Below are 15,675 nucleotides of genomic sequence, written 5' to 3'. Positions count from 1 at the left end.
CGGCCTTAGCGGTCTTTAAGTACGCGGCCCTTGAGGATCGTTGAGGCTGCGTACTTTAAGGCTGCAGACCCTGAATTGGGATACAGCCCAAGACCTGCTCCCCTCCCACTTACCAAAGTGGGCCTCCAGCTGGACAATGTCCACTGCCACACCCAAAAACACAGCTCTAGAATGGATCGGGGAAGAAAAGACCACTCTTTAGATTGCAAAAGGAATAAAAATACTTCATATAAACAAGCATAAACCCAATGAAATTTTAGTCAGCTTGAGAAGCTCAGAATAACTTTTTTTTTTAAAAATTTTTTAAACAGTACAACATTGCATTTTATGTCCTTTTCCAGTTTAATTTCTATATTTCTGTTTACAGGTTTTGGGAATGTGCTTTGCCATGACACTGTTCTGCCACATTAGCAGATCTGGACTGGGCTACAAGTTCTGAATACCTTCAAACATGATCTTCCCATTTTACAGTAAATATCACTGTAAAGTTCTTTAGGAACTAGAGGGAAAGTTTCTGGAAAAACTTCCTTAAAATGAGAAAACTATTTTTCTAAACTCTTGCTTAAAGCTTAAACCTGTTTATGTACCTGAATATAAAGTATAAGTGTAAATTCTGGCACCTTTGACCTTTAGTGCACTACTCCATTTCAGGTGAAGCTGTGTGCCGAGTTCAGTTTTGTACAGAACTTGCTTGGTGCCAAGTTTATCTTAAGGTCTGTCAACTTTTTAAAACCGTTTCTGTAAAATATTACCTTTGTACTAGTCTTTAATAAACTACTTACTGACAACAAATTTGGAAACATCCAATTAACCTGCAGTCAGCTGAGACTGAAGAAGTCACTTGGATGAGTGACGAAACGTTTCTCCCACAAAACGCTACGTCCAGATGAACAGAATCAACTTTTGGAGATCAATTAACTTTATAAAAATAAAGAGCATAAACAGTGTTCTGTAGACTTCTGAACAGTCTTGCTGTCAGATGACTTCCTGTTTATAGCTTGCCGTTTACTGATCTGTGGTGGAGCCTTAAAAATAACCACTTCCTCTTTTGACCCTGTTCAGCGAGTTTCCCTGAACAAGATTTCGTTTTAAGCTTAAGCGGGTCGAGAGGTCGTCGTTTAAAAACCAGTTAAATGTTTCACTTGGTAAGCTGATGAAACGAACTGTGTCCCAAAACAGACAAACAAGATTCCACTGATTGTACTGAAAGCTAAAAACAACAAGTTACAGATGAATTCATTTATTTAAAGAATAAATCCTGCATCATTACTGATCACAACACACACACACACAACCCTTAAGAAAAAAAAATGATTTACATGTTAAAATAATTGTTCTCTTTGAAATCACAAAAACAGTAACAAGAAAACAAAAAAGAAACAGACTGTACACAGCAGAAAACACTATTTATTGCAAATTAACACCCCTGACACCTCAGAAACTATAGACAAGTACTCCAACTCACCTACAGATATGAAAAGACAATAAAATAAAATAAGAAACTATTCTGACACAGCTCTCATCCTCTGAAACAGTCGCAGTGCCTCTCTTCCCCCATATTATGGTGCCCCTTTGAGTCTCCAGATGAGAATCTCGTGTTTCCTGAAGCTTTTCAGGTCCACTTGAACAGAGATGTGGCACCTGTTCCCTCAACCTCCAGATGAAGACGTTCGGGAGGCATCCCCTCAATGTGAAACTGAGCACAAAATGGTTCAATAAGCTCTCCAAACCCACTCTACTTTTTACAGATGCACAGAAAACCTGGTCTGCTGACGTTATACCAAAGCACTCCTGATCTTATATTGTGGTTTAAAAAAAAAAAAAGTTTTGCTTTTTCTGAATGTTTATAAAAAGCAGCTCATTTAGAAAAAAAGAAAAACAAAGATTTCATTCAGCAGCTTCAGGCCATTCAAATACCCGTTAGTTACAGTTCCCTAAGTGTTGCTATTGTAGTGAAACCCTATGGACAACATCTTGCTTAGAGAAGAAAAAAAAAAGAAAAAAAAATGTTGACACCCATTTGTGCTCAGGATGTGTGAAAGCAAAGTTGCTAGAAGTGCCCCTGCATTTGACAGAGTCCGAGTGAACAGAGGAGCCAACAGTACCGCGCCGAAACATACATTCATGTTGAGAATGTTTGAGAGAGAAAAAAGAAAGCGAGAGAGCGCCTGGTGCTGATGAACATTTCAAAGATAAACATTCCCAGTAAACATCTGATCCATTTCAGAGTGCTGTACTTGCAGATTAACATCTGCGATAACATCAATAAATAAGAAAGCAAAACAAAAAAAAGCCCACCACAAAACCTCTCCCACACCCACCACATAACTGGAATGAGCATCAGTCAGGGTACCCAGCCCCTAGATTAACATGAGAATATTAAATTAGCAGTTCATTAGTGACAGACATCTGCATCAACAGGAGTTTTGCTTCATGTCTGTCACATCACCTGCAGGATTCACAGAAGCCTGAAACATCACCTCACACCTACTGCCTTCACTTGGGCGAGACCCGACCAGCAAGAGTCAATGCCTCAGAATACAGCACTGTTAGGACAGACCAGGAGGCATGGCTCCTGATCCCCTACTGTTAAGTCACCAAAATCACCACAGAGAGGGTTGCGTCTGTGCCCTTAATTTACTATGGATTAAATCTGCTTTGAGTGACTGCATTGTCAGGTCAACCTGTGAGCACTAGCCCGAAGATGCTAACAGTCCAGCTGAAGGAGAAACTAAAGGTTCTGTAGATATGACTATCGCTTCCATTTCTTTCATTAGTCAGTACTACAAATCTACAAAGGATTACACTGAAGAAGAGCAGTGGCTGATCTTCAGTATCCTGCTTTTTGTTGATGGCAATGAAATTGTTGTGGCTGATAAGCTTTAAGTAAAGATGAGTAAAGGCTTTTTAAGACAATATTTCCCACCAGTATTACAATGAGCAAAAATGAGGGGCTGAAAGAGGGGCAAAAAGAAAAAAACAAATTAGATATCTATCTAGATATATCTAACTCTCTCTCCACAAACCCCCAAAACAAGGCCACACACTATCACTGATAACCAGCTAAGGCTACTAGCTTTTAAACCAGCCCAGCTGAACCCTGAGCACATGCGTATTTCTTTGAAAGACATCATGAAGCAGGACCGAGCCGCCTCGGTGTGTTACAAGCACAGAGGCGAGTAAATATTCAACTAATTCATCCATCCATTCACTTCCGCTTATCATTTTCAGGGTCACGGGGGGCACTGGAGCCTATCCCAGCTGTCATAGGGCGAGAGGCGGGGTACACCCTGGACAGGTTACCAGTCTGTCACAGGGCCAACACACAGGGACAGACAACCATTCGCACTCACATTCAAACCTAGTGGCAATTTAGATTATCCAATTAACCCATCCCCACAAGCTGCATGTCTTTGGACGGTGGGAGGAAGCCGGAGTACCCGGAGTGAACCCACGCAAACACGGGGAGAACATGCAAACTCCACACGGCCTGATGGTGGAATTGAACTCAGGACCTTCTTGCTGTGCGGCAACTAATTCAATCTCAGGAAAATAAAATGCAGGGCTTTCATTCATAACAAGTGAGCATCCCACCAAAGAAAAATCAACTGGATACAAGCTTAAAGCAATCTCCTGGTGGGTAACATACAAACGGCTGGACGAGCAAACTAGACAACCCTGACATTTGTTCTGTTCACTGAATACTACAGATTTTAATAATTCAGCTATTTCTTCAGAGTAGATTTGTGGCCATCACAACAGAGTTTGCACATTTGCCTTTAGATGTGATCTCACTTTTGTGAAAAATGTACACACCTCTTCAAGCCTAAATTAAAACTGTGAGAACCTTGGTTGATTAGTTGTTCTAAGGCATGCCCCACACCTATAGAAATATTTTGAGAATATGCGGACATGTGTGAGTGAACTATGGACGAGGGACTGCAGCATTGGAGAATGGACCTCTGGAGTGTGGAAAAACTAGCCAACACTGCTGAAGCTGTGTACCAAGCAATTCAATCTTTAAGGTGTACAAAACACTCACAATATGTAGCAGCAATACAACAAACCACTTAAGCCCATGTGGTGCAGAGGCTGGCACTCTGCTGTTCCTGCAGTGTGAGAGCTGTAAGGTGCGTGCCTCAACATGGAAACCTCAGTTTACACCTGGAATTTAAATGAGCCATCTGTTGAGCCCTTGAAACTACATCTGTACATTTCTAACAACAAGGTCCTCTGATGACCTGACTAACATCTCACTTTGGAAAACATTTTGGTTTAGAAATGAATAACATCCACTGCTGAAGTATTGATCCTAACCATTTAGTCCCCGTGTTCAGTGGACTTGGAACATTAAAAGTATCACAGTGTTGCCTGGTAAGTGACACAAGTTAGGTGATGTTTCAGGACTTGAAAAGGGTAGAGGGGTGGGCAACTGCTTTTACTAAAAGTTTGTTTGAAACAGCACATTCTTAAGACTAAACACAGGATTTAAGGAATGGGATAACTTTCAAACCCTCAAACTGTAATTTGTAATGTTTAAATTTGGACATGCAGCCAGTTCTGCCAGGCCCTTCTCGCTGACTTTCCATCCCCCCACAAACAGCATCAATGGAAACTTGATCCTCAGATGAATTTAGTGCATTTCAAAGTTCCTATTTGAAGAATATCTACCTGACAAGATACATTTATGTTTTATGTTAGTGAAAGAAAATATCTACCTCCAGGCCTTTCACTGCTTTGCTTCATGTACAGCAAAAGACTATAACAGGTTAAATGAGCAACTGGTATACATTTTTTTTCCATAAACTTCTTTGCATAGTTCATTGTTCTAAGTTGCCAGGTCTTGTATAGATATTTGCAAGACCAGTAAATGCTGAAAGTCCACACTGGGGGCAAACATCTAACCTTTTACAAAACATATCACGTCAGGCACGTATTCAAAAAGAGTTGCTTTCAAATGAGTGGCGTTACATCTCAGGTCCCCATTCCATTTATGCTGTGTTACAGTGAAAGGGGCACATGCCCGCTGAGCATGGAGTATGTAAGTGGATCATGTGACTTGAACCAGCAGCTCCAGCTCTATGACTGATTTAAGTCCTCAAAGATCTGAATTAGACTCTTTTGCACTGTATGTGCAACCATGTGAGTTTCTTTAGAACAACTGAAACTCCAAAGCAGGTCTAAGAGCCAAATACAAGTCGAGATGTCGATTGACTTTCTCAGCTGGCAAGAGCAGACATTTTACACATGTCTACAAACAGAAGGTCTTTCTTTCACCTGATGGGCATGTGCGTGTCATTTGTTGAAGGAAGAAAAAAAATAATAATTTCACTGTCAGACTAAGGTTACTTCTACAGTCTGTTACTGAGTTTTGCTGCTGAGAGCTGCAGCTCCACAATGGTGGAGAGCAGCCAGCTGTGGCCTCTTTGAGGCACTGGAATGCTGTGGTCCTTGACAGGTTGGCGGCCTCTTTGCTGTGTGCTGTGGAGAGCTTAGAGGGGCATGAGCCTGGTGGTGTGGAACAGGAGGGGGTTCAGGTCCTCAGCATGGACAGCTCGATGGAGCGACGGCTCGGAGCGACTCCGCTCGATTTTCGGCAGCAAATCTTGCACCTGCTCAATGGACACCAGAATCTGAGGAAGGACAGAAATATTAGGAAAATTACAGACTATAGTTTTGTCAGCATTACGCAACTACATTGCATATGGTTTGGCAGTCACCTGATTTAAAGGATAGTATGAATTTACAGGCAACTACAATGACACGTCCATGTCTTGCAAATTATTTGTATTGAACACTCCGATTTGCTTTTCCAGAACTTTCATTAAAGCATCCTTGTGCAAGATTCCTCACTGGTGGCCTACAGTCCTGCTGTATCTTGCTTTACATCAAAAATTTCTCCAGGTCTTTATGTTCACCTAAATTCTTTCAAAAACAAATCCTCTTTAGATTGATACAGAGGAATGGCTGTGGCTCAGGCAGTACAGTAGGTCAACTACTAATCGGAAGGTTGGTGGTTCGATCCCTACAATAAATGATCATCTTTCTGACAGAACCCAGTTGTCGCCAAAAGTTTTGGATAAAGTAAAAGTTTCAAGTTTAATTTAAAGAAAGCCCTTAGAATGTCGAGTCACGGGACATTTTAACATTGCAGGATATTTTTTATTAAAGTGATAAACCATACAAGACTGACCTGTGGAAAAAGGGGCCTTTCATCACGTTTAAACTTCAGGCAGTCGACGATCAGCCTCTTCATTGCTTTGGGTGAGGTACTATACAGCTTACTGAGGTCTGGAGACAGGTAACCACGTCCAACCATGAAGATTATCTGACAAAGAAAAAGAGGACCGAAGAAGGTGAGCTACAGAACAAACGTAAGTATTACATCAAAGGTCTGAAGACAGCTTAAGAAACTGGGCCACAAGTCAAGTCACACAAAATTTGCTTCATGTGTTCCAGATGAATTATTTAATTCAGAGTTACATTTAACAGTTTATCTACTGAACTCTACTAATATTTGTTAGTTTTTTGGAACTGTGACTTACTCTATGGCTATATTTTTGATGTTGATAGTAATTAACAAAATCTTCAGAAAGAGTCAGTCAGATATTTTAGACTGACTCAGTGTTGTGTGTTAACATAAACTAGAATAAACTGGGTAATGGAACCTGGTCTCTGTTGTTGATATTGGAGTAAGGCAGGGTTCCTGACATCAGCTCAAACAGAACTACTCCGTAGCCATATACGTCTGACTGGAACGTGTATGGGTTTGTGTCCTGCATGCGGATCACCTCAGGAGCCTAATGAGAGGAGAGAGGAAAAAATGAATTAAAAACTGACAAAGAGGTACTTTAACACTACCGATTACACTAATTTAGCTTTTTGTAAAGATGTTGTGACTTAACCAGATTAGAAGCAAATACACTACAAACCCTTGTACATAAAAAACTGCATGTATGGATATAGGGTCTATCAAATAATGTGCGTGTGACCTTTACTGTGTTTAAACAAGTGGATGGAAAACTTCCAGGGTTCCAATATACAATGAAAAACCATCATATTTCTATTATTCTGCTTTACAGTTAATGATACAGATGTGACTTGATGTTATTTATGGTATCAACAGTAATCACTTTTCAAGAAAAGTCGTCAAACGAACAATATAACTTAACCTGTCAAGACTCAAGATGTACACAGGTTATAAAGGACAACATTAACATGCATCGGTAATAGTATGCATCAGCCGCTCATTTTGCAAGTATCAGCAGCTGAAGAATGACATGATGTAAAAGTATTACTAAAGATCGACAATTTCTTTACCAAAACTGTTTTTTTGTGGTGTGTGGCACCCAGCACAGTCAGAACCTGACATCTCTTTGGTGCATGATTTCAGTCAACTCCACCAACTTGACTGACATGTGGCACTGTGACATGACACAACAGTCCCAATAGAAAAAGGAACCTGCCCAATGAGTGCTGTGGGAAGCTGGATAATCAGCCAATTGTGGCCACGGGCAGGATCAACACTGTTGCCAAGCTAGAACCGAGGAGTAATAACACTAATGACCGACACTGCAGTTTGTTATGTCTGTCGGCATAGCGACGTATCAGTGGGGACTTAAACACATTAGATTTCAGACAGAGCCATTGGTCTTTAGTAACTAGTTAGGAGGGAAAAAAAGCTCCCTCGTAGAAAACAATTTAAGTAAGGGCAATGTCAGACTGAAGGTGAAAGAAGACACAGCCACAGTTCATGTACGGGTGGCTGTGGCTCAGGTGGTAGAGCAGATCAGCAACTGATTGGAAGGTTGGTGCTTCGATCCTTGGCTTCCCCAATCTATATGTCAAATATCCTTGGGCAAGATACTAATCCCAAGTTGTCCTCTGATGCGTTCATCGGAGTGTGAATGTAGATTAGTTTGCACTTGTGTTTAGAAGTGCTTATGTGAACGGGTGAATGAGGCATGTTGTATACAGCGCTTTGAGTACTCCGGAGAGTAGAAAAGCGCTATGTAAGAATCAGTCCATTTACCATGTAATCAAGAGTCAAGTTAAATGTTCTAGCTGCTGCCATGTTGGATTTTTAAAATCAATGTCATGAGGACAGGTGGATCCGACTAGCAAAACAAGAGATTCTGTATGCTGAACTTACAAACTGAAATTTTCAAATTTAATAGGACTTGAAACTAGCAATTTAGCCCAAGAACTCATCTGAAACAGAATTGAGTACTCATACAAAGGAGCAGAGGCTCATTTTGCTCTAGTGTTCTATAAAACCCAAAATCTTTTCAAAAACTGCTCCCCCTACTGGCCTTAAAATGTCATATAGACTCTGAGCTCTACAATAAATATGTTAAGTATCCTTACCATCCAGAGAATGGATCCGCTGGGTTGTTCTACCTGCTGAGAGCCAGTCCATCGAGCCTTCACTGTAGCCAAACCAAAGTCACCGATTTTAACAGTCCAGCCCTCATGGAGAAAAATATCTGGCAGCAAATCTCAGAAAAATACAACAGACAGCTGCTGGACGTTTTCATGGTATCAGTTACTGCATAAACATTTCACAAGAAAGAAGTTATAAAAAGTGAGACTGACAGAGGAAACTACCCAAAGTAAACAATGGGAAACAAAGAAATGTCCACCTGACAGTGTGGAATGACTCGACAAACTCAAATTTAATACCTTAGTTTCAAATTCAAATGTTTGTCCCTGACAGCAGCGATGCACCGTATCATCTTAAATTGGCCTCTTCATGAAAACAAGGGAGAGGTGTCTTCAAGGTAAGAGTCAGCATAGAGTTTGTTTCTTTTCTTGTGTTAAGAGTACTGACACATCACAGTTTTAATGGTTTGGCTGCTCTGTATATCACTGTCTATTAAAAGGAAATGCTTTTTGTGTGTTGTTAAACCTTTAATAACTGCAGAGCATGAGGCTCAAATTAGCACGTGTGATTATGGGTTGAAAAGGTACAGCTATCTAAACTCAGAAACACACAATGACTGCACTTATGTACACCATGCACAAGAGAAGGATACTGTTTGATTTTAGATCTCGATGAATTATGTTCTTTGCATGAAGATAACTGAAAGAAAAAGCAAAAAAACCAATTTGAAAACTAGTAAATTAAATTCATGGGTGCCAAACATTTGTATACAGAATGAACTTCTTGCACTACAAAAAGACTTGATGTCTGCTACTTGGCCTGACTAAGTGATGATGGTGAAATGGAATATTGCAGCAAGTCTTACTCCATGCCCTGTGCTGTCTGTCTGGCCACATCAATGCGACGCACAGTATCAAACTTGCTCTCTAAGACATGCAGATGGCGGTACAGGCTGCTGCCTTCACACCATTGTGTGATGATGGCAAAGTTAGGCTTAGTCATGAAGCCCATGAACAGCAGGATGTTGACGTGGCGGGTCTTCCTGTAGAGAACAGAAATAGTGAAACTTACAAATTCCATTACCTCATCCGCAGTCAGAAAGTTACAGTCACCACATTGTTAAGAGTTAAATTAAAGTGCTATAACAATGTGAACTGGTGTTAATAAAACCAGTTTATGCAGCGTTAGTAATACTAATATCATTACCATTATTAATAACTCCACCACCAGCAGCAGTTGTGGAAAGATTTGTGCAAATAAAACAAAGTTAAAGTCATGTAAACCACTGCTCACCGCAACACCTGCATTTCATTTTTAAAGGCTTGTAACTGCTCAGGCGTTGGCTCTTTGACTTTGAGGATCTTGATTGCCACATCTCCATGCCACTTTCCCTTGAAGACAGTTCCAAAGGAGCCAGAACCTATTCTCTTCTGGATGTTGACTTCTCGAGAGTGGACCTCCCAGTAGTAACTTGAATCTCTGTTGCCTCCTCGGTGCTGAAACAACAGATTGACTGTTAAATTTGTTAAAAAGAGATAGCAGTTCAATGCATTCAAAGGTTGCCCTTGTGAATATGTAAAGTGACCAGTGGCCTGTGAACAATGTTAAAGACACCCTACCACTTTCTTTTTGTCATCAGAGGACGAGGGCTTGCGCTCCCTGGGTTCCGAAGGGGACTTTGGTGGCTTCTTCCCTGGAGAGCCAAAAGAAGAGGGCGGGCTGGTGGAGGGCTTAGGTGAGGGTTCAGGACCTGCAGCAACAAGAGACAGCACAACATAAGTGTCATGCATAGAATAACAAATGTATTCTAAAACAGAAGAGAGGGGAAAAAATGGAAAGCATACCTATTGTGTTGTTGAACTTTAGTGCTTCCTAAGAGGAGATATGCAACAAAGTTATTTTGATGAATAAACAGTGGAGGTGACAATCCTTCAAGCAAAAGCAAACAAGCAGCCAACACCGACCTCTATAATCATGGCAGAAGCAGGGTCCAATGTGCTGACCATATGAACATTGGGAGTAGATGTGGAGCGATGCCTCTGTAGAGACTGACCATCTCCGCCTGACATGGGGAAGTGAAAGGTTGAGGACGGGGATGGGGACAGGTGGCCCATTCTGAGCAAAAAGAAAAGAAAGCCAAAATTTTGATTAAAATATACATTTCACAAAATAAAGCAATGCTGAAATTTTGATAGAACGCCATCTGCCCAGCTTACCCAGAAGGCTCTGGGGTTAAGGCTGGGTTGCTCTGCGTGGGGGAATTTTCTGGCAGTATTATCTGTGGGTATCCATCTGGGCAAGGACTGGGATCAGAACTGGACATAGGATTGAAAGAAAACAATTAAACATTATCATAGAAGTTTCATACTATTCAGGCTCCAATTATGTGCAAAATTTCTGTTATTTAGTACTAAATAATTAAGTAGTAAGTGCATATTTGCACCGTGTTTTTAATGTCAAGTCTGAATCTGATCATCTAGGCACATCACAAAAAGATGGTCCGTATATCTCCATTTTTCCCTGAAACTGTTCTGAATTTTAAGAACTTCAGGCGTTTTACTTGTTTTTCATCATCATTAGGGCTGGGCCATACCATACCGTTCACGTTAACACTGGTATAACGTTCGGCAGCGATAAGAAAATGAAATATCGCGATAGAATATGGGTAAAACGCGCAGTGCCTTTGTTTTCATACGCACATGGTGGAAAAAGCATGGTGGCGACGGAGAATGAGAAGGGCGAAAGCGGATTGTTGAATAAAACGGATGAACCAGAATTGGTTTGTAAAAATGCTGCAACTTCAGTGGTGTGGCACTGGTTTAGCTTTTGTCTGTCAGATACACGACAAAGCACTATTTTTGGTAGCGCATGCTAGCGGGCCGTTGTTATTACTGTGTTTTTTGGAAAATACGGCACTTAAAATCAATCCTTTGATTTTTCTGAAAATCAACAGTGCCCCTTATAATCCCGTGTGCCTTATGTATGAATTCTGGTTGTGTTTACTGACCTCGAAACGATTTTATGTCGTACACGGCGCTGGAAAAATCTGTCAAATGTTTTAGTACGACTTTGCTAAGCTACGAACCCGCACCGCTTGATGGATTGTTGGAGCATTATGGCTATCGTAGGCAGGAGCCTCGCGGAGTGATACGTACTGTGCTTCAACATAATATTACCGTATTGTGTGTGTATAACCTCTTTCTAAGTTTTGTGGATATTATACATGGTTATGCTGAGGATATGTCAGCCAATTTCCACTGAAAAATGCCTTTAACTTTAACTAGAGAACGCACATAAACAGGCAGCTGTTTTTTTGTTTTTTGTTTTTTTAAGTGAAAATAAATTATTAGAGCAAAAAACCCCATCAAAGTTGTGGAGTTGTAAAGTATTTTGTCTAGTGTGAATTATATCGTTATCGCAAATTTTCAAATGTATATTGTGATAAATATTTTTGGTCATATCGCCCTGCTCTAATCAATCAGTCCCAATAAAGTTATTTACAAAGACTAAAGTAAAAGACTATTTTAAGAGTGCAGAAGGAAAATTACAGTGTGTAAAAATCATTAGATTTTAGTAGATGGCAGATTGCAGTCAACTAAATGTTGTTGTTGTTTTTTGTTTTTTTTAACCCTCCCAATTCAAGTTCATAATCCTAGCTACGTTGGCTGTTCTAGGAGAAACGTGTTAGTCAGCTAAGACAGTGAAAGGGGCCAATATGAGTTGAGTGAGTTGTTGAGGATATCCTGAACTAAGGAGCTCGGAAAGAAAAACGTCTGAACTTTGAGTTTCTTGGAAGACGTTTCACCTCTGATCCGAGAAGCTTCTTCAATTCACAGCTCCTTAGACGACAATGACCAGGATGACCAAGAACCTTCACACACATATCCTGACCTTTTCTTTTGTAAACGCTGCTGTTAGCATTAGAGAAACTCTCTTTGAAGTGGATCCAACATTGTTGAACCTAAACATTTAGCGGACAAACTCCTATACACAAGGAGAATGCACTCAAACTGTTTATCAGAAGGAAAGTGATTTTTAGGACACTGCAGTCTAACGTTAGCTGGCCAACTCTTATAACCAGCCGTTTAGTTGGCAGTCAGCTGTCTGGAGTCTAATTACAATAACTAATTTCAATAATATTGGGAATAAAGAAGCATGTTTTTGCATGTTTTTGTGTGCTAGAGCCTTGACTGCAGTTCAGGAGATGAGGCTTGAGGTGAAGAGGATGAGGTGGAAATGAGGAAAGAGCATTTAAAAGCCTTTTGTGATCACAAAAGGCTTACTATGTATGTCTCTACATAAAACATGATTAACCAGAATACAATGTTCATCTCAGCTACTGTAATCAAAATTACAGGGCAACATGGCAGCTATAAAAAACACAACAACTAACAAATAAAAAAAACTAAAAAAAAAAAAACTGTATGGCCTGTATGTCGACATCATGTTGCAAAGTCTGGAAAATATCGTCTGAATCCATAGAATTGTGGCCCTCCTTAAAAATAGAACTTATTTTCCAACTAGCCACCTTCTCTTGGTGAAATATTACCAGCAAAGCATCTGGTACAGCCAATGATAAACACTACTCCAACTCACCGCTCTCTTATAGTATCCATGTCCACACACACGGTGGGGACCTTGCTACTGCAGTGTTGGTGAAACTTGTAGCCACATGTCTGACATCTGAAGCCATTGAAAAGGAACTTGTGGCAAAAATCACAGTAAGCCAGCTTGAAGAAAGTTTTGCGTACCTATACGGATAGAGTTCATGAAATTTACTTTGCAGTAATAACATTTAAGACCATCAAGGCTAAAAACAGCAGCAATTCAATTAGAGTATCACAGGCCAAAAACGTATGAACAAAAGGTATTTCACATAAGCTATGAACATTTTATACACAGGTATGTGAGATACTTACAAAGTTGTGCATGGTCAGGGGAATATCATCCAGGACCTCAACTAAAAGCTCCTCTCCAACTAGAGGAGTTATGTCTGTGTCCCAGTCCGTCAGTCTTTTTCGACTAGAGGGGCAAAAAAAGGAACATTTAGAAGCAATTTAAACACTCTTTGTACATATCACCAATATTGAAACCCCTTTCAAGGTTTAAAATGGCTAAGATAACAAAAAAATAACAACGGAGAGGTCTTCATTATCCTAATTGGCCAATGCACTTAATTTGTATATCAATGAGTTTCTCAGAAATGTCAACAACTGTTTATGGTGCGAGAAAACAGTTTACAACTATGTTGAAGCATCAAAACTGCTAAATTACAAATTCTACCTTTAAGCTGTTGAATGTTCACAGAGTAGAGTAAAATTTTTACTTTCATTCATTTTTCCTCTTTATCTTTCATGGTCATTTCCAACTTTTATCCTGAGATTCTACTAGCGTAGCTAAAGTTTGAACAGAAGGTCAGTGATTCTTTCCCTTTGTTAGACTGTTTTAATATTTAATGAAGCATAGGAATGTTACCCATCGTTACACAGGAAACCCTTCAAATGCATTATGGTAACAAAAAAAAAAAAAAAAAGAAAAAGAAAAAAATACACAATGAATAATTAATTGTATATTAGTTGTTTATCAATGCATATTGACTTTTCTACCGTTTCAGCCTTTGAATCAACTTCACATTACATCTTCAGCCTCTGTTATATACATGTGTTTGTCTAACATGTCGTCTTGTGACAGCTGTTCACTGTTGCCTCTCAGAGTTTCATGTGGGCTAAAAGGAATGCAAAGTCATTTTCCCAATATGATGTGAGAGGACGTGGCACAAACAGAAGTGCAATCTTACCCTCCTAGAAGGCGAAATACAGCACAGCACTCTTGGCTCAGGCCTCTCACTTTGAGCGCTTTATCTAGAATCTCATGCACAGTCTGTCCTTGGCGGACATTCACCTGAAAACAGAATGCCATATTTGAATAAGTGTGACTTTGACATGACATTCTCTGATCACACAGGTAACACAGAGGCATACTTGGGTAAAATGGCAGTAACAAAGAGCATCAATTTTGACCATACAAGAAACAAACATTACATTAGATGATGCAGGTTACTGTTCCCATTATGTGTTTAGGAATGTGGAATGTAAAGCTACATGTAAATGTGGCTGAATATGATTCTTTGCTTTCCAGCTTTTTCTTCATGCTGTAAGTGGGAAATAAATTCCTCAGTCTCTGTCGCCATCTCCCTCATCTCCCCTTCCCTAGTTAGAGGTGCACACAGGAGAACAAACAAGAAAGACAAAAAGGGACATCATGTCTCTTGTCTGAAGAGCTGCAGATGGGAGGAAATACCATGAGCAAATCAACCGTTCTTTCTGTACCACACACCTAAAGGTTTAGAGTAATAGTGGGTGGATTGAGCAGAACTAGAAGGATCTGTACCTCTCAAGAATCAGGAAACGGGCAGGGAAAATCATCACAGACCCCTCACATCCTGGACACAGACTTTTTGATCTGCTGCCCTCTGGCAGACGGTACAGAAGCCTGCAGACCAGGACCACCCAACATAGGAACAGTTTCTTTCCCCTCGTCATCTCCCTTCTTAACAGTTGACCTGTCACACTGCTCCCACTGCCAGACTGCAACTGCACCTTATGTACATTCTGTAGTATTCATTCCACCTCATTTCATTTCTGTATTTTATGTATACAAGTTTAGATTCATTATTTATAGTTGTTTACACAGCTTTGTGTATGTATGTGTAATGTGTGTATATAGACGTGTGTGTGTGAGATTTACATTGCTGTGCTTGAGAGCCACCATCTACCAGAACCAAATTCCCTGTATGTGTCTGCACATATACTTGGCCAACAAACACGATTCTGAACTAACCTTTTTCAAAATGAAACGAACTGAACTACATCCCCGACTACCGCTTACACATCTGGGTGCTAACTTAGGCTGAGACCCCATCTAAATGAACCTCTACATAAAACCTTTTATTTCAATAGTCACCTGAAAATAAAAAAAAAATATCTACTGAATCACCAGCCAAATGTAATTTAAAAAATAAATATAACTTCAATTTACACATCATTATGGCTAGGGCTGCTCAATTAATCAAATTTTAATCACGATTACGATCTGGGCTTTCAACGATCATTAAAAATGACTGAGTCGATTATTAGCCCCTCCCTCATCTATCTGCGACACCTTAAAGGCCGGTCCGTGAAAATATTGTCAGGCATAAACCGGCCCTTGGCACAAAAAAGGTTGGAGACCGCTGATTAAGAGGACCCGAGGGAAGCTCGGAAAGCTAAGCAGAAGTTATTTGGAGAGGAGAG

General features: G+C 40.2%; 2 protein-coding genes across 2 annotated transcripts in view; one reads left to right on the top strand and one right to left on the bottom strand.

The window, feature by feature from the left end:
* LOC102200429 (leukocyte surface antigen CD53) overlaps positions 1–792 on the top strand; it is a 5,352-nt gene extending 4,560 nt beyond the window's left edge. The window contains exon 8 of the mRNA XM_005745812.2: positions 368–792. Within this exon, the coding sequence (XP_005745869.1) occupies positions 368–439 (72 nt within the window). The 3' untranslated portion in view covers positions 440–792. The remainder of the gene's footprint in view (positions 1–367) is intronic.
* Positions 793–3,512: 2,720 nt separating this feature from the next.
* The window catches only part of araf (A-Raf proto-oncogene, serine/threonine kinase), a 22,932-nt gene continuing 10,769 nt past the window's right edge, over positions 3,513–15,675 (bottom strand). Inside the window, exons 3-16 of the mRNA XM_005745811.1 lie at positions 14,181–14,284; positions 13,303–13,405; positions 12,980–13,134; positions 10,600–10,698; positions 10,348–10,498; positions 10,228–10,255; positions 10,003–10,133; positions 9,677–9,879; positions 9,249–9,425; positions 9,036–9,082; positions 8,368–8,486; positions 6,669–6,800; positions 6,194–6,328; positions 3,513–5,633 (exon numbers count right to left, since the gene is read on the bottom strand). Of these exons, the coding sequence (XP_005745868.1) occupies positions 5,493–5,633; positions 6,194–6,328; positions 6,669–6,800; positions 8,368–8,486; positions 9,036–9,082; positions 9,249–9,425; positions 9,677–9,879; positions 10,003–10,133; positions 10,228–10,255; positions 10,348–10,498; positions 10,600–10,698; positions 12,980–13,134; positions 13,303–13,405; positions 14,181–14,284 (1,725 nt within the window). The 3' untranslated portion in view covers positions 3,513–5,492. The remainder of the gene's footprint in view (positions 5,634–6,193; positions 6,329–6,668; positions 6,801–8,367; positions 8,487–9,035; positions 9,083–9,248; positions 9,426–9,676; positions 9,880–10,002; positions 10,134–10,227; positions 10,256–10,347; positions 10,499–10,599; positions 10,699–12,979; positions 13,135–13,302; positions 13,406–14,180; positions 14,285–15,675) is intronic.

This window comes from Pundamilia nyererei, unplaced genomic scaffold (genome assembly GCF_000239375.1).
Source record: "Pundamilia nyererei isolate P.nyererei 1_Seehausen unplaced genomic scaffold, PunNye1.0 scaffold00167, whole genome shotgun sequence".
NCBI classification, from domain to species: domain Eukaryota; kingdom Metazoa; phylum Chordata; class Actinopteri; order Cichliformes; family Cichlidae; genus Pundamilia; species Pundamilia nyererei.
The sequence above is the reverse complement of the archived record's forward strand: the minus strand, read 5'-3'. Positions and strand labels throughout refer to the sequence as shown.